Here is an 18,822-nt window from a genome sequence, read left to right as displayed (position 1 = left end):
GGTGTGGGTGGGACGAGCATCCCTGGGGGTCCTGTGGCTGGTGCTGCTTTGATGGGACACCTGCAAAGTGCTCACTTAGATACGCGGGGTCAGCTCAGCTTCTGGGTTTGTGCGGCATGTTGTGATCCTGGGAGGAGAGATGCCACAGGGAAGGAACGTTTGCTCTTCATTAGTGTATTCTAAATACTCTCTCGCTGGATTTTGAATTCAGGCTGTACAGAGAGATCACTTGCAATTCCTTAACTGCAGTTTACTGGGTGTGTTTTCCTGGGATGCTTGGGGTGACGTGGCTGTTCTCCTTCCCTTCTGCAGGAGTTCTTCTATGATATAAAACACAGCGATCTGGCCAAGAAGTCACTGGACATTTCTGTCTGGGATTATGACATTGGAAAATCAAATGATTACATTGGTGAGCTGCAAGTCTCTGTGCTCTGGGGTGTGGTTTTGAAGCCTGATATACTGCTAGCTGTACAGGAGGGATGCATAGGTCATCTGAGGGCTGAGCTTTGAGGTGGGACCATGCAGGTTGGTTGGGCACTTGTATCAGGCCATCAGATACAACATATAGGATCATAGGATCATCTAGGTTGGAAAAGACCTTCAGGATCATCAAGTCCTACCATCATCCATGCCCACTAAACCATGTTCTGGAGTGCCTTGTCTAAGTGCTTTTTGGATATCTCCAGGGATGGTCACTCCACCACTTCCCTGGGCAGCCTATTCCAATGTCTGACAACCCTCTCAGTAACGAATTTTTTCCTAATATCCAACCTAAACCTCCCTTGCTGCAACTTGAGGCCATTTCCTCTCGTCCTATCACCAGCCACCTGACAGAAGAGACCAGCACCCACCTCACTACAACCCCCCTTCAGGTAGTTGTAGAGAGTGATAAGGTCTCCCCTCAGCCTCCTCTTCTCCAGACTAAACAGCCCCAGCTCCCTCAGCCGCTCCTCGTAACACTTGGGCTGCAGGCCCCTCACCAGCTTGGTGCCCTTCTCTGGACACGCTCAAGCACCTCAATGTCCACTGTACTGCCCCATCTCCAGCATCCCACGGGGTCTTCTGCACAGGCAGAGCATCTCTAGTTTTTCCATGAGATTTGAAATCCAGAAGGTGGAAAGAAATGCTGCAAACGTGGGCTCTGTCCTCATGCAAGTGATATACTGGAACATCAGCATCATCTCTGAATATGATGTCTCTTCTCCTTCCTTTCTTCCAGGAGGCTGTCAGCTCGGCATTACAGCTAAGGGGGAGCGCTTGAAACACTGGTATGAGTGTTTGAAGAATAAGGACAAGAAGATTGAACGCTGGCACACCCTCCAAAATGAGAATCACGTTGCCAGTGATTAAAGGGAGCTGCTGCCCAAACCTCCCCAAACGGCCCATCCTCTGCCAAGCCCCCTGTAGATCTCTGATGTCCGTCTTCCAGCACAGTCATGCCTTGCTACACGCCTCTGGTCCCAGGGCAACAACACTCTTCTGCCTCCTCCAAGCATCCTCTGTGCCCTGTCCTCACTTCCACCTGAAAACTAACCCAGATCTTTTATATTCACTCCTTTTTTTTTCTTTTTTTTTTTTTTTGGGGGTGGGGTGGGGTGCTGGTTGTGTCATTGAGGTATCCTGGTGTGTAATTTTGTCAAGCAATAGTTACCCTCTGACTGTTCCTCTTTCTCACTAGTCTCACGCACACCGTGATTGCGTTCCTGTTGTGTGTGTGATGCTCTGTGTTCCTCCAACCTCCGCTCGCGTGCCTCGTCCCATCGCCACCAGCTCGTGGCTCCTTTATCTCTGTGGGATGTGTGGCCACCAGGCCGGCCGTGCTCTCCTCCGGTGTGGTGGTGGGGGGCTGAGCGCTGGTGTCGGAGCATCGGCCTGTTCCGCTTGTGTGATATCGATACCTCAGTTGCAATAATGAAAAAGCTGTTTGGCTTTGGTGTGGGTTGTAACTGTAGCCTGGTATTTGTGTTGTGATTAGGCTAAAGCCTGTGTCACTGATGTAATCCTACGAGTCCTGCTTGAGCTTTAGTTCTGATTTGGTACACTTGAGTAATATTGTGGTACATCCTTTGCTGAGAAGATCCACCAGTAAAACAGTAACAATAACCAGAAATAAGGAGCCACTCTGTGCTCGCAGGGAAACAGAGATTTGGGTTGGTTTGTGTTTGTTTCCAGCCTCCATGTGCGGTTCCTTTTACCTGAGGAACTCGCATGCTCCGTTGCTGTAGGAGCACACCCGTGTTTCAAGCTTGTGACTACCTCCTCTTCCCGTTCTACCTGTGTAGTAGTGACTAGCTGACCCCCAAGGGCAGTCCCTGGGCCTTCCTCAGACTATCCCTTCTGTTGCCAACTGTTTGCCATGCCACATGCAGGAGGGAAGCCGAGGGAGAAGATACTTCCCACCAACTAGCTGATGTGTGTAAGGATTATTGCTTTAAAATACCACAAATACTGAGATTAGCTGGAACAGTTAGAGGTCTTCCAAACTTTGGGTTTGGTGGCTTTTTTGGTGTTTTTTTTTTGTTTTGGGTTTTTTTGTTTTGGGGTTTTTTTGTTTGTTTTTGTTTGTTTGTTTGGTTTTGGTTTGTTTGGTTTTTTTAGGAATCTGCACAAGAACCACTGGTTTCAGCCTGAGCTTTAATGATTGTCTGGAGGTGTTTGATTTGTCCTCAATAGCAGGAGAGTCAAGATGCTCTCAGACTGATGCTGATCGGGTTTGGTACCATTTTCTGTCTCTGGACAACCTCAAGCATAGCAATGTCGATAGCAGCACACTAAGCACTACTGGAATATATTATCAGTCAGCTACACACTGTGCATGTTGTATGAAACCTGAACCCCAGCCCCTTCGGTTCACACTGTCGTCCCATGACTTCCCTTGCAACCCACTGCCGTAGTCTGCTGGCGTGCTGTCTTGTGGCGTGTTCTCAATTCAGCTGTACCGCAGAGCTGTTTCTTTTGAATTGGATGAGTTATTTTCCTGTTCTTGATTATTTATTTATTTATTTATTTCCCCAACCTTCCCCCAGCAGAATTTGCTCTGAGTGCTGACTTGCAACGAGCATCGCTGCAGGACTGACTTCTGCAGCTGGTGGGGGCTGCGTGCTGAGCGATGCCAACGTCGCTGCGTGATGCTAACCTCTCTGCATGCTGAGCGATGGTGCTGGTGTGGAGCAGACCTTCCCCAGCTCAGGGCTTGCATGTTGGAAGAGGTCTGCTTCCCCCCCACCCACCCCCCCCCCTCCAGCCCTGGCTGCGTGCTGCCAGCTCCTTGTAGCCAGTTCTCCACCAGGAGACACCCTTGGACCACAGATGGGGAAAGCAAACCTAAACCAGTGTGGGCATCCTCTGTGCTGTTGAGCCAGAGCTGGGGTATGTCTCCATCACCCCAGCCTCTGTCCAGTGGCATGGCCACTGAGATGGGAGCTGCTTGGGGCATGATGCACAGAAGAGCGCAATGGGAAGAGGGCACTCTGAAAATGGCTTTCCTCTCCCTTTCATGAAGTTCTTGACTCTGCACCAGTAAGTGCAACGTCCTGGAGCCTCTGAGCCACACTGCCCTCGGTGCAGGCTGTACAGAAGACCTAGAATGAAGCAACCTGGTTCTTTTGGATTGTTTCCCTCTGTGTCCCATGCTGCCCTGTGCAACCATGACTGAAAACTTGCTGCTCGGGGCAGAGGTGGTTTGGCTCTAGGATGTTGCCGTGATCCCTGCCAGAGTGATGGACCGGCCCAAAACCTTTGCACGGCCCTTGCCTATACCTCTCAGAGCAGTAGATGGGCACAGTGTACTTCTGAGCTGTGCTGGGGAAGTAAGTGTCTGGGTATGCAATTACGTTCAAGAGAAAAAAAAATATCTGAGCAATTCCTTAATTTATTCCAGACCTGTAGCAGTCCAGCCTCCTTTGTGTGTGCAGAACAATTAAATTACAGTTGCCTTTACCCATGTCCTCTATTGACATTCTCTGCTCAGCCTGCTTTCCCTTCAGACAAATGATACTTAAATAATCTCTTTGCACCCATAAAAATAAAGTGCAACTTGCCAATCTCCCTTTTGCTATTGTGCAAACCACAGTCCTGTCTCTGTTTGCTACCCTCTTCTCAGTTTTTCTGATGGTAATTTCTGCCCTGAATGACTTCTTTTTGTTGTAAATAAAGCATGCACATATGGATTGGGAATGGTGGAAAAAAAAAAGCCTCTTCTACTGCTGTTTGCATTCAAACTTGCATGCAGTGATTTTACAGCAAAATATCAGTTTACAACTATTAAGAGAAAAAGAAAATGTTACACAGGAACTAGAAATACTCCAGTCTTCCGCTGCATGCAGCACAACATCCTCTCTTGATGTGGTATCTAATAAAGTGAGACTATTGGAAAAGAAAAAACCCAACAAAACAAAACATGATGTTTTTTGGCTTCTTTCATTCCCTGTGGGAATATGAACCCTGGTGTGGGCAGTTGTCCTGGTTGTGGGAATTTGCGGTGCCTCAGGGGTGCTGGAAGATTATGTTGGGTGGGAGGTGTTGAGGAATTTGGGATGGTAGCCTGCAGCCCCTTCCCTGTGGGGAGAGGTCCCAGCTCTGCAGAGCTTGGCTTGGCTCTTGTGCACCTCTGGGGGTAATGGGGGTGACATGAGTATTGGGGAACAGTCTGGGTTAAAATCCTTCATGCACAAGCAAGACATCCATGGGGTTCCCCTCACTTCATGCCTTGCCGAGTGCAGACACAATGGGCGCACGCCGCTGGGGAAGGCTGTAGCACATGCGGAGGTAGTTGCTGCTTTTCTCTGGTGCTTCTGTGTAACCCCTTGAAAAGCAAACCTAACCTATGAGAAATGACCCTCCTGGTGCCCTTCATGCCCTGGCCCTTTTCCCCAGGTTGGGGGAGAAGGAGCTGTTCCCCCGTGTAGCTGCAGCTCCTGTTGCACTGCTGCAGGAAAACACCCCCTCCAGCTGCTGCATCACCCAAGCCAAATTATTCTCCCCCCCCCCTTTTTTTTTTTTTTCAATTTTGGCATTTTTAGGCTCCATTTCCAGCATATCAAGTGCAGGCCCCAGGGTGGGGCACGCCAGGATGGGGAGGGCCCCTGGGATGGCAGCGGGTGGTGGGTCCGTGGGAGCCGTGCCCCAGCCCTGGGCAGGGGGACACGGGTTGTGGGGTGGCCTGGCCTCTCCGGGGCCACCCGCCCCCCCCCCCCCCCCGGTGTATCCAGAAAGGGCCCGTGGGGACGGAGCTGAGCCGTGGAGCCGGTCCAGCGCCGATGCCCAGAGACAGCAGCAGATGTCAGTGATGCTCCAGGTATGGCATGGGAAGGACGGGCAGGAGGTGCCGGAAGGCTGCCCAAAAGCAGGCCTGGTGTCCCCTCAGCACCCTCCGTCCTGGGAGTGGGATCCCCTCGTTATCACCCACTCTGGTGGTGGGATCCCCTCAGTGTCACCCATCCTGGTGGTGGGACACCTCACCACTTCAGCAGCACCCATTGTGGTGGTGGCCCCCCCAAAATGCAGTTTTCGTGCAAGCTGTTGCTGAGCCTTGAGAGATGATGGCCGTGGGGGGTGTGTGTGTGTGTGTGTGGAGCTGCCCCATCCCCATGGCTGCTCCCACACACCACAGGTTTAACCCATGGTTTCCCTGAGGCCTGGCCAGTGGCAGTTCTTCAAGAGAGGGCAGTTAAAGCCTCTTGAGGTGTCTCCGGTGATGAGATGCCATCACAGTACATTGCAGTTGGCTTGGGAATAATTGCCCAGGAGAGACCAGGGACTACCTTCCCCAGAACCACTCACTGGTGGTCAGCTGGACTCATCTTGGAGCAAAAAGGTCAAAATGGCAAGTTAGATACCACTTTGGTGTCATCAGGGAGTTTGTGTAAGAGCCAGCAGCAATGACTGGTATTGAAAATCTCCAAGATATTTAAAATTGTCATGTAGTGCCGTCTGTATGTACTGCTCTTAATGAGGACCCTGAGCTGTCCCACCAGTCAGGAGAAGACCTTATGTTCTCACGCACAGTGGCAGGAAAACAAACAGAGGTTAAACATACACAGAAGTGACTGAACTCTCCGAGGTGATCTCCTCTTTGGGGGCAAACTCCAAGGAAAAAGGGAAAAATCAGGCTCACTCCTAGTGAGCTGCAGCATGCATTGGCTCCAGAGGACAAGGAGAGGGATGGCTTGTGAGGACAATGAGCATGAAGAAGCTCTTTGACCATGTCATGCTGTATGCCAAGACGTTTGAGCAGAGAAAACGGGTCATTTTCCAGAAAGGGTGGAGCTGTATACATGCTTGCTCCCAGTGGTAGTATTTTAGGTGGGGTGAGTGGAAGAAAGAGCAACCGACCATCCCCGTAATTACCAGGTGTGCTGAGAACAGCGGGGCAAATTGCATCCCCCTTTTTCTGCTGATAAAGCTTGCTCTCTTCCAAACCTTTCATGGCAGGAAATAGTTAGGTCTTTGTCCTCTGAAAAAATAGTTCCCAGAGACGTCTAGCAGCCTTAAAATTGAGCTTTAACTTCCTTTTATTAGTGTTTTTCAGCATGAGAGCGTCCCACTGATTTTTCCTCTCTGCTGCTGCCTGGTATTGGTGTGGCAAGTGGGCAGCAGAGGGGTCCCAGCAGAGGGGGCCCAGCCAAGAGGTCCCAACGGATTGGCCACCCAGCTCCAGCCAAGCACCAGAGTGAGCATACCCGATGCCCCCTGTGATTAAGATGAAGTCTTGATTAATTGCAGGCGAGGCAGCGCCAGCTGTGGTTGGCTATGAAGTCCTGAAAGGAAAGTGCTTCAAAAGAGAGAAAGAGGCATTTTGAGTGAACCCATGCGGATAAGAGAGGGTCCTTTGTTCCCCTGATTGATATTTCTGCTCCTATTTTCTTCTCAGTCTTTCTGAAAAGGAAGGCCTTGGATTGCAAATTGCGCTTGATCAGGACCATTATTTGCATGTTCTGCTTTTGTAGGTAGCTTTACAGTTTTAATTACATCTCAGAACATCTGAATCGTTCTGCTGTGCCAACCAGTTTCCTCTCGAGCTAATTAGATTTAGACCTTCCAACCAGTTTCCTCCCATGCTAATTAGATTTAGACCTTCGGTGCAATCAATAGATTCTTATCTCAGTACTGACCAAGCCAGTCATGACCAGTAATTTACAGCTCTAGTTGTTCTGAAATCAATACAGATTTGCTCTTCATTGAGAGGGCTGTAAAACATGGGTGACATCAGGCACCCATTGACATGGGAGCAGGTCTCTTGCTGGTCTTGGAGAGTGGCCAGTACAATCAGAGAGGAAAAGCTACAGGACCAGTGAGTGGAGCAGACCTCTCCCACTGAACGAGCACTGGGCTGAAGATGTTGATGAAGAGTTGGGCTCTTGCTCCGGTCCTGGAGCGGGAGATACAAAATGTGGCCAAACAGCTCCTCTCCAAGATGCACATTGCTCCAGCAGGTCATGGCAGCACCCAATGACCAATTCATGCCAGCATCCTATAGTGCTCTCTTCTAAACTATCTCCTTGGGGTATAATTCATAAAAAGAACATGTTATGGAGCTCTCATAATGTCTGATGTGATCCTGGGGCATCAGGAGGGCACTGAGGCTCTCTTGCTGCACTGAGCAGAAGAGAAACCTTCCATGGCTTTCCATCTTCTGGGGAAAAAAAGAAAATAAATACAAGCAAACTTTTACTATTTAACATTTAACTTAAAAAATAGAGAAGCTCAACTAAATAAATCCCTTTTCTATCCGCTTTGAAGCCCAGCTTTTCAAAAAGCCTGCAGCTAGAAATCTCTTTATCTCGTAGGGCACAGATAACGATGTAATTATGAGCTCAGATCAATGGCTTTCATCTGTCGGTGCTCAGCCTAAAAATAAACTGTTATTCTTTCACTCAGATGCACAGAGCTCGGGCTAGCATCTCCTGTGGACTACTGGCCCACTGCAGAGACATGTAAGAGTGGCTATGGGGCTGAAGACAGTCTGCGGTGGGGTCTGGAGAGTCCACAAAGCCTTTCCCTGGGGGAAACTGAGGTTTTGGGTTGTCTCATTTCTGCAGGGTGGCATTGGGTCCCTAGCCAGAAAGGCCAGCGAAGACACCTGGGTGATGGTCACCTCCTCCTAACCACCTTATGAAGCCATCCCCACATCCCTGCTGTGCCGGTGGCTGCAGTAACATCACCTGTGAAATACAGAGCCACATTTTAGTGGTTGTGTGAGTTTCAGTGACTTTCTTGGGAAAGAAGAATCCAAAGAATAAATATCAGCCTTTTTTATTATGTACTGCATAATAGGAATATAACTTATTGACGCTGGAGAGCGGAGTGGTTGGCAGCTACCATAAATCCCCAATTCCAATAGACTCTGCTTGCACTTAAACAAAACTAACAACGGATGTACAGGCAAACAGTGAGCATAATTGGAACAGGGAGTGGAGTATTTTGATTAATCACAGCTTGAATGTTAACTGGGCATAATGCTGATTTTCTTGTATAGGCAGAGGCCCCAGAAAGCATACCTGTCTCCAGCTGACAGCGTCGGAACAACGAATGTACTAAATGTTGTGGTATTTCTGCTAGTCTGGGATGGGGTAGTCTGACACGGCACCCATACCACCCCCGGCACATGGGAACTGGATTGATGCCAGGCTCAACCGTAATCAAATTGTGTACCTGCTAATTGCACACCCCACCTGCCTGCCCACACCGGCCAACGGCATCCAGTTGAGAGGGGAAAGCGGTATTTCATTAGAAACACGCAGGTCTGATCTTCACTGCACTCCTGCCGTCCCATGGCTTCAGGTCAACGGCTTTGCAGTTTTCCAACCAGCACTATTTGATCAAAGCTTGATTGTCACACCGAGCTCATCCCAGCTACTGGGAGCCACAGCTTTCCCCTGGGGACTGCATTTCTAATGAGCAGTGTTTGCTGTGTGCTCACACAGGTGTTTGGGATGGATCTCCTCCAGGTGGGATGCAGCCCGGTGTGACAGCCAGGCATTGGAGGGGGGGCGGTGCTGGGTACCTGTACCAGGCTGTAACAGCCCCTGCAGTGATGCTGGAAATGAGACAACTGCTTGCAGCTCGTATTTCCTAAAAACATCTGTCTGCAAAGGTTGAGGTGGGCTGTCCTCACTCTGTCTTTTCCTTGGCGACACCTTCATTAATCTAATTGGTCCAGATTAAATTATATGACAGCTCAGATTAAAAAAACCTCAAAACTGGGACCAGATTTGGGGTAAAACATACAGCTGCAAGTAGGCATGGCTTGGCAGAAAGCAGGCAAGCAAAGAAGGGAAAATTTTAACTGAGCACCTTTTGCAAGACTAAAATCGATGCTGTGGCACTGGAGCAGCCCACGGTCCCCATAGGGGTGGGAAGGGGCTCACCCCCACCCGTTGGTCCCTGCTGTGCTGATACAGCCCCTTGCATCATGCTGCCGCACTGAGTCAGAGGTGGAAAATTGTATTTTAGTGTAATCCAGGTGGAGTTAATATTAGCTGGGAACAGTTTATTGCAGAATGTGAGCCCAGCAGGAAAGGTGATGGGAGCTAAGAAGCAGCGGGATGTCATGGAGGCTTTGCCAAGGTGTCGCTGCTATGGAGAGTCATGCAAACCCATTTTTGCATCCTCACCCCACAACATAGGTAGCATGCAGAGGGCACCTTTTGGGTATGTTTCGGGGATGTTAGGCAATGAATCAATGACGTAAGGTCATGGGCAGAGCTGGCTGCCCACGGTGCTGCCCTCTCCTCCAGCAGCAGCCAGGCAGGGAATGGGCAGGCTGCTGTGCTGCCCTGGGCAGGTCAGACGGTGGGACCCTGGTGTCTGCCTTTGGACCTGAATTAAGTAGCTGGAGTCAAGATGGAAACTGAAGTTATCTGCTTTTAGAGAGGGGAGCAGGTTCTCTGAATCCATTAGTGTTGCAGAGATAACTGATTTCTCAGGTTTTCTGGCAGAGCTGTGAAAAAACCAAACTAGCTCCTTCCAAAAACTGTCAAAGCAAAAAAGACTCATCTTGAGCAGGTCAAAACCGGAAAATAAAAGCGCTGGCACATGAAAAGGAAAAAAAAAAGATTTACTGTTTGGTCAAAGGGAATTGCCGTTGAGAAGCTTTCAGGGTGTTTGTAACCAGGATGGGCTGAATTTGAGAGAGAAGGAGTCTAAGAAATTCATGGGTGTCTCTATCACTCCTCTTTGTTCCCAGACTGAGGGTCAGCATTATTAATTAAGGGCCGGATAGGTAGAGCTGAATAGCTGATTGTTATCTACCTGATAAGAGCCTTGCCATGGAAACCCTGAGTGGTACAGCCAAGATCTCAAGAGCCACAGCAAATCAGGGTTTTATTCAGCCTGCTAACAAAGAGTATTTTCCTTTTAAAATCCAAATTATTCAGATATGCATGACTCCTACTCAGTTGTGAAAAGCAGGTGGGATCTCCAGGGGCTGAATTCAGCATATCTCGGCTATGTGCCTTATCTCCAAAGCTTTGCCCATCCCCAAGGACAGGGTGTTAATGAATGCCCAGCTCTGCCCTCACCTTGCTGGAGTTCATGCGCAGGCATTGCTTTCATCCCCAGCTGTGCTCTGCACTCCGTGTGTATTTAATGGCCTGCCTTTGCAGACTTGCTGTGATGGAGTAGCTGGAAAGTTTTCAGAGAAATAAGCCTTTTGAGACAGCTAAGCAGAAAAACTAGACTGGAAAACCTGCCTAAGTGAAAGCTATTCTGCCAGTCCAGAGGAAAGTAGATCAAAACATGCTATATATATTGTATATATAGTACTTATACCTGAGGCCCCTGAATCCAGCCTGCTCCATGCAGCAGTTTCTAGCAAGTCCTGGACCACCAGCCTTTTTTCCACCCATATCCATACTTGCAGCAGTTTTAATGTATGAGATGCTGCATCCCGGAAGGAGGCTCAGGGTTACCCCAAAGTAATCCTTTCCTCACGAGCTATTGGGAAACATCCTGCCACCCTGCCGCAAAGGTTCTGCTCCCCAAATACATCACTTCTTGGTGGAGATACTATGCTGAGTGACACGGGAGTGGGGGATGCTCAGCAAAGCATGGGCAGCAGAGGGAGCAGGGGCTCCTCTCAGGAGGGGGGTCCTCTCCTCTCAGGGTGGGGAGAAGCTGGGACCCCTGGCTTGTGTCTTCCCTTCCCAGGAAACCTGGGAGGCTGGACTCTTGGCCTTGCTGTCTTCCCAAAGACCAGGATTTCTCTCCAGGCTTGGCCTGTAGACAGGCTTGAAATGATTCCAGGATCTGGGGACCTTATTCCTGCTCCCCGCCCCATTTTGCATGACAAGACCTGGATCCATCTTCCTTTTAAGGCTGGCCTGGAGGGCAGGTTTTGCAAGGCTGAGGTTGCAGGGTGATGCTCTTGCTCACCGGACCTGCTGTGTTGGTCAGTGCTGTGGGGTTCTGGTGTACCCCGAGCTGGTCCTCACCTCCCCCCTATGCCAACCAGGAGAGAAGACCTGTTGGTCAGGACAAAGACAAGTGATGGAGGTGGCAGTGGCCCAGGACACACTTCCCATGCAGTGGACCTGCGCTGTCCATCGTGTGTGTGACCTGCATGCACAAGGAGAAAGGGCTTGCCATGCCCTGGGCTCCCTTCCTTAGCCCTCCTTTTCCTCTCCCCCTCCCTTTTTGCTGCTTGGACATGGAGAACAGAAATACTGAGCCCCAGCTTGCTCTTCGATGAAGGGCTTGAGCAGAACCATCTGGAACAATGTCTGGGAAAAAAAGGAACAACGTTTCCCACAACAGCAGCTTTTTAATATTAGCGAAAACAGAGCCAAGTGTGAATAATTCAGAGAGAGACATGAGCTCAGTTTTTGTATGCAATGGGAAAACAGTTCCATTTTTATGGCTGTGTTTGCTCAAAGCAGCAAGAGGGTGTGATGCAGGCTTGCACAGGTCCCAAGTGCCTGGCACGGGCTCACCTCTGCTTGCTGTTGGCTGGACCACCCAAATGATGGCTTCTCCTCCCTGCCTAGGGAAATACCTTTCCTCCTGGCCACAGAAACACGTGCAAACTTCTAAACACCCAGTGGGCTCCCTATCATTAATCATCTTGACCCATGGACTGCTCTGGGCTGCAGCCATGCTGGGTGCAGCTCTCATTAGAAAGCAGAAGCACGAAGCAAAGCACAGTAACTGTCTGCCAAATTAAAAGACCAGCAAAAGGGAAAACAAAACCCAGAAGGTCCCTGCTGCAGGGGTGCACAGCAAAGCTCCGGTGCTGCGACGGCAGGCACAGGTAGCTTGTCCCAGTGCACGTGAAGCTAATCCTGTGCTGGAGTGGCTCTCCTAGATATATAACGTTATCGATTGCTTTTGTTTTACAAGCAGCGTCGACATGATAATATTTGGCAGCAACATTAACACTGAAATATGAGCTGCACTTGAGTCTTTTTATATTTAATCGTTTGAAAAATGACACGGGGAATGTATTTGTGCCCTGGCAATCTGCATACCTGTCTGATGGTGCTGCCGGTGGTGCAGAGAGATGCTGATCAACAGGCTGCGGACCTTCACGGTGCTGCAGGGACACTGCTGGCACCGCAGAGCCCGTGTGCCGTGGGGGATGGTGTGGGGGAAGGCCACCCCACGCCTTCCCAGTCCTGGGCATATCATGGTCCTGCAGCAGCCATGGAGTGAACAAGGGTGCTGCAAAGTTTCCTGGGCTCGTGGAAGTGGTCGCTGGCCGATGGGGCTTTGGCTGCCGTCCCTGGGGCAGAGCGTGACAGGGACGATGTGTGGAGGTGGGGGGCAGCGGGTGCATTGGGGCCACCCATCGGTAGGAATAGCCGCTGGCAGTGGCGGTGCAAAGTTTATTCATCCCAGTTTATCTCCTGTGTTCTCTTTTCCTAATCAACTTGAAACACTTGTCAATGTCCTACGCAAGGAGCTCGGGAGAAAGGCAGCGTGCAGAGGGAGGTGGAGTGTGCTGACATTTAATTCAGACAAGGACTTATGCCAAAATAGAGTTAAAAATTACTGTCCTGGTGTCAATGAGCTGCAGTCAAGAGCATGGGAGAGTTGCGGTCGGGGGGATGCTGGTCTGTCCCTGGGGTGGGACATTCACCCCGGAGGTATGGTATGCCCATCCTTCCCCTGACTGAACTGAAATGGCCCATCTTGCACCATCTTTGCTTTCTCCACTGCTTGCCTCCAGCTTTGCCCCAGCAGTGCGGGGAGGATGCCACCATCACCCCTACTTATACCCCCCAACCTGACAGCTCTCCTTAGCCTCAGCTGCTGCCAGCACTTGAAGAGCAGCGCTCTCCCTCCACTTCATCCTTTTTTTTTTTTTGACCCTGAGACATCCAATTCACAGTGGTTTTATTACACTTGTTCGAAAAAGCCTTGCGGCGTAAATCAGAAACCACTGGTTGCTTTACTGCTCCCTGCTGACCTCCCTGTGCTCACTCAGCCCTGTCCGGATAGCAGGAGGTCTGCAAAGGTGAAGACTAAAACCAGCAAGTGCAGTTGGTGCCCCCTGAGTTTTGGCAGATATTTGGAGGTGCAGTTTCCCTGGCATCGCCTGTGGTTTGGGGAGCAGCCCTGGCAGGCTGTCCCCATCTGCATATTGTCCCCAGGGGAGGGGACGGCATCCCCAGCATGACAGCAGAGGTGACAACAGCTGAACCACAAACTTGGACCCTCCACAAGTGCAAACCCAGGAGCTCTCAACCCAATTTCCAGAGTAAATCAAGGTGAGCCAAGAGCATTGCTGTGGGCTTCTCCTGGGAACAACGGGAAAGGCCTGGGGACACGTCCTTGCACAGAGGGACTGTCTTCATCAGCAAGCCAGGGCTCACCAGCCACCTCTAGGGATTTGGGAACCATCATGTGCCCTGATGGAGAGCACCAGCAGACAGGGCTGGGCTCGGCCGCTGCTGTCCCTTCCCTTCCCTGGCACCTTAATAGCATTAGGCTGACAAAAATGGTTTTAAAAACTGCTCTTCCCAGCTACAGCATTTCCAGCTCCATCAGGCCAGAGTGACATTCGCCTGGCACTTAAGCAATTGGGTGAATTAGCAGCTCAGGCTGGATGCTGGCAGATGCCTGGATTGATTTTCAGCCCTGTCGTGCCATCCGTCATGGGCACATCCCAACAAATCCCAGGGGATGGCTGAGAGCGTCTCTAGCAGTGTTGGGGCTTGGCAACCTGGTACGTGCCAAGATGCCACCAAGGCCACCTTGAACTTCATGGTTGCCACTTGAAATGTCACAGCGGTGGCAGGGAGCCAGCACTGGTCCCTCTCCTCTGGGGAGCAGCAGGTCTGGGCTGTTGGGATGAAGATGCTTGGCGTGGGGTTTGGTTCGTGGCTGCTGCTTATTCCCCTGGGGACCCAGGCACGGGGCCTTGTGTCAGTCCCTGGATGCTGCAACCCTGGGACTGGTCAGTGATGCTGCTGTCAGCAGCGCTGGTGACAGACCCACACCTTGTCTGGAGGCTGGGTGAGACACAAGACCTCTTAGACCCCCTCCCAGATGCAGAGGACAGAGGTTTTCTAGAGATCAAGGGGCAAGACCTATGGTGGGGTGGAAACCCCTCACTCTGCTTTAGCTCATGAAAGGTCAGTTCTTGCCTGATTGGGAATGTGATGACCTAAATCTGCACCTCCTTAAACGCTGATGAATTTGTGAACGGGAAGAAGGCACATATCTGCACCAGTGTAGGGGGAGGGAACACTTTTAAAAAGTGCTTAAAGCATTAGCGTGGAAAGGGGTATTTTTAAACGTGGCAACTTATTTATGCCCTTTTTCCTCAGCATGGAAAGGGACATTTTTAAACAGCAATTTATTTATGTTTTTTTTTTCCCCCAGCTTTTTATTTATATTTTTTAGGCAGATACAAGGTGTCACTGGTGCCCTGGATCTATTGCTGCTGAGATCACGACAGCAGCATCCAGCCAGGGTTTCTCCCACATCGTGCCAGTGCCACAGACCAGCTCAGAGGCCAGGGACTGGGATGTGTGCCAGTCCAGCACGGCACAGGGACGGAGGGAGGCAGGGCACTGCTGCAGGAGCTCGCCCAAGGAACAGCTTCCCGACACAGCCGAGCACTCGGTCCTGCTCACAAGTCCTCGCTTGCTCCATCAGCAAATGGGCCTTGCTTGAGCTGAATAATTCAGGTTCTGCAGCGGCTGCTGGTCCCGCCAGGCAGGCAGCACCACCGGAGAATGCCAACGAGGCTGGTGCTGCAGAGCAGCAACAGCAGCCGCCATTTGGGCCCAGAAAGCTGAACAATGAATCCTTCTCCCCTGCCCAGTTGATGACACCCCAACCCCCAGGGCACGTCCTCCTCCCAGAAGAACCAAACTGCATTTTGAAGCCCTAGGAGCCAAGTTGCACGGTCCAGGATGCGGTGCTGGCACAGCAAATCCGCTCCTGGCTGCCTACTATGAGATGCAATCGATGTTGTGGCCTTGGTGACATGAGTGATGACACAAGGTGGTTTCAGGACAAGGAGCACCCAGGGACCTGGTGGGCAAATAGACCTTGTCCCCAGGTCCTGGTCACTGCGGTGCCTCATATGCTGAAGGAGAGCTGAGCCGCCCTGGGTTGTCCTTGCAGCATTCCTGCCCTTCACCTCCTCCTGCTCTCCCTGGGCTCCTCCCAGGCCAGGGCTTTGCCAGGGGGATGCTCCTGTCCCACATATTGCCTTGCCCCCCTGCCCCCCCCAATGTTGCAATGCTCCTATGAAGCTGCAGGGGTGGGGGGGTTCACAAACCCCTGCAGTCAGCTCCAGCCATCCCTGCGGCATCAATCAGAGCCGGATGCTTCCGAGCCTGATGAATAAGCCTTGTGCCAGAATAAAATGCCCAGTGCCAGACTGGGATGGAGGGAGACAGAAACCATCCCTGCTCCTCGGTGGGTCTGTTTCTGCAGGGCAAAGATGTGCTGATGGGGCCGGGATCGGGGTCCTGAGCAGCACCGGGCACGTTGGACATCGCAGGGTATCAAATGGGGGTGTAATGGTGCCGAGCACCCCACGGCTCAGGCAGCTGTCCCTCCTGCAGCTGATCGAGCTGTCAACATTGCTGCTCCATTTTCTGGATGAACCAGGCTGTGTATGAAATAATTTGCTGAGAAACATTAACCTAATGACGTAGGCTTTCAATAAACGGCTTAGCCTGGCTGTGGGGAAAATGGGCTTCATAATAGCTCTGGAGAGAGACACAAAAAAAGAAGGTGGAAGGAGTGGTGGTGGGCTTGGGGGACACACCGAGGGCAGTGTGGGGGTCTGCTACCAGCCCGCCGAGCCCAGTGGCTCTCACTCCCATCCCACCCCTCTCCTTCATCCCGGTGCCAGGAGAGGAACAGGAACGGGATGTGAGCACCAGAATCCTGCCCAGCCAAGGGGTTCATGGATAAAACCCCAGGACCATGTCCCAGCACTGCTCTGGGACAAAAGGGGAAACTAAAAAGCAGCTTTGGGACTACAAATATTGGAGTTTGGGGAAAACATTGTACCAAAGAAAATGCAGAAGGTGTTTTTGGCAGGGCTGAGTGGTTTTTACCAGGCAAGCTTCATCTTGCCCTGAAAGAAAGGCTTGCGTGCTCCTGGGATGGAGCAGCTCCAAAAAGACTGAATCACCCCAAAAAACAGTGCTGGGGTTTGGGTCAGGCCCTTCTTCTTCCATTGGGTAAATGGATGTTGAAAGCAGGGCCATAGAGAACCCCTCGATGGCACTGGTAGGTGTGCTGAATCCCAGCCCTGTGGGTCCTGCGAGTGCCGGTTTGCTGGGAAACAGCGATATTTCAGAAATTTGCTTCCTTTCCGATTTGCAGTGAAAACCCATAAAAGCCCTCCTGTGGAAGAGCAGCGGTGGCAATAGCGGTTTGCTTGGAGCCACCCCACCACCCCGGGAGCACGTCCCAGAACACAGCAGATGCCACTGGGCACCCTCACCACCTCCCTGGCCCTGGAGTGACAGCAGCGATGCTGTACAGGGTGTGTAATCGCATCCACACCCCCCGTGTTCCTCTGCCCCCCTTCGAGGGAAAGCTTTGATAAATGACCTGGCAGCCCCGCTCCTATCAGGGGACCAGAATCGAGCCCTCCATCCCCCGGGGATGTGCAGCACCACAGCTTTGCATGGTCAGGCACATTTTGGGGCTGCATCTCCCTGGGGCAGGGAAACCCTTGGGGATGTGGATGCCCCTGGGTGCGGGCTAGCACCCAAATGGAGACCCAGGCCAAGGCAGGACCTCGGCAGACAGCTGCCCGCAGCCCCGGTACTGACCCTGCCGTCTGCTTTCCATCCCCGCTGGCACTAATGGCTCCGTATTGAATTGCTCTCAGGGTTGGTACAGGGAGGGTGCAGCAAATGCTGGCGGCTCCCGTCTCACCTCACCAGTGCACGTGGGGAGCTGGGGGGGGGAAAGAAAGTGGAGCTGGACCCCCAGAGATGCTTGGCAATGGGAGCCCCACAGCCTCAGCCCGCTCTCGCAAGGCTGTGGGATGCACAGAGATGCCGCAGGGAATCTGAATCACTTCACAGTGGGAATCAGCACTGGGCAGAAGGAAGTTTGGGGAGAAATATTGCCATTTATGTACAGAAATTGTGCCAGACAAGCAGGTTTTGACAAGAAGCTATGAACAGGCAGAGGAAAGAGAAATGCCACCGGCTTTCATCTTTATGTCTTTTTGCAGTTTTTATGTCTGAATCGGAATTAACTTTTGAGCTGGAACAGCACTAACCGCTGATAATTAAGCCCAAAATGCATTGGTCTCAACATTAGATGTCACCCGCACACCCCCGTTCAGTCCCCGGCCCTATTATTTTAAATTGATGCAATTATTCATCTTGCAGAGTAATATATTTTTTGTACTCTGGTGCCCAGTAGACCTTAAAGCAGAACAAATGCTTTAATAAAATCGAGATGGTGCTTCCTGGAAGCCAGAGCACCAGGTTATTAAGAACAGGAGCAGGTTTGGGAATCTTTAATAAATTATTGCCTAATATTTTTTTCTTGCCACATATCTGTATGATTAGTAAATGTTTTCTGTTCACTGATTAACTTTGTTTATTTCTTAATTAGGTTTAGCACCGTCTGTCTCGTGGTTACAAAATAATTGTTTGATTAATGTGCCTGAATTTACAATTTCATTAAGCCCCCCAAATCAGTTCTGTACCAATTAGCCATGCTGTAACATGCAGATCTGGGACATTAGAATGACAATTTTAGCCCATTAAGTAATAACTGTTATATTGATTGGTGATAATGAAGCAGAGGCAGTGAATCCACATTTGGCTGAGTTACAGCACCCTGGGGGGGTGATGTTGGGGGGACGATGGCTACACCATGGTAGCACCCACCGCTCCCCGCCAGTCTTGCTCCCTTTTGCCACCAGTGGGTGATTAAATGGCTTTAATTGCTTCTTTCAACTTGGGTGTCCAGGTGAGGACGTTAGATTTAGCCACTACAGTACATTTTTGGTTGATTCTTCCAGCTGGGGCAGGCAATCTGGATGAGATGTGCCAAAATTAGACCGCAGCCAACCTGCGCCTTCCCGGGCACCTCTGCTCCGAGTGGGATAGGACTCTCAATTAGTAATTAATAATGAGGGTGAAATTAACACTTGCCTTTCAATGGCAATGAGCTGTGCCTTATGGGATGGGGATGGGGATGGGATGGGATCACGATGGGGATGGGAAAATGGATTAGATGGGATGGGGAAGGGAAGGGGATGGGGTGGAGAAGGGAATGGGATGGAGATGGGGAAGGGAAGGGGAAGGCGAAGGGATGGGATAAGGATGGGGAAGAGGATGGGATGGGGACAAGGACAGGAGAACAAATGGGGATGGAGACAGGAAC

General features: G+C 51.0%; 2 protein-coding genes across 5 annotated transcripts in view; both read left to right on the top strand.

Annotated features, from left to right (window-relative positions):
* Positions 1-2,553, top strand: part of RPH3A (rabphilin 3A) — a 45,702-nt gene extending 43,149 nt beyond the window's left edge. For all 4 annotated transcript variants that reach the window (XM_049806198.1, XM_049806200.1, XM_049806197.1 and 1 more), the window contains 2 exons: positions 313-409; positions 1,220-2,553. In XM_049806198.1, the coding sequence (XP_049662155.1) occupies positions 313-409; positions 1,220-1,350 (228 nt within the window). In that variant the 3' untranslated portion in view covers positions 1,351-2,553. The remainder of the gene's footprint in view (positions 1-312; positions 410-1,219) is intronic.
* Positions 1-18,822, top strand: part of WSCD2 (WSC domain containing 2) — a 77,382-nt gene that overhangs the window by 20,513 nt on the left and 38,047 nt on the right. The window lies entirely within an intron of this gene.

This window comes from Accipiter gentilis, chromosome 7 (genome assembly GCF_929443795.1).
Source record: "Accipiter gentilis chromosome 7, bAccGen1.1, whole genome shotgun sequence".
Classification (NCBI taxonomy): Eukaryota; Metazoa; Chordata; class Aves; order Accipitriformes; family Accipitridae; genus Astur; species Astur gentilis.
This window is presented reverse-complemented; position numbering and strand designations above follow the sequence as displayed.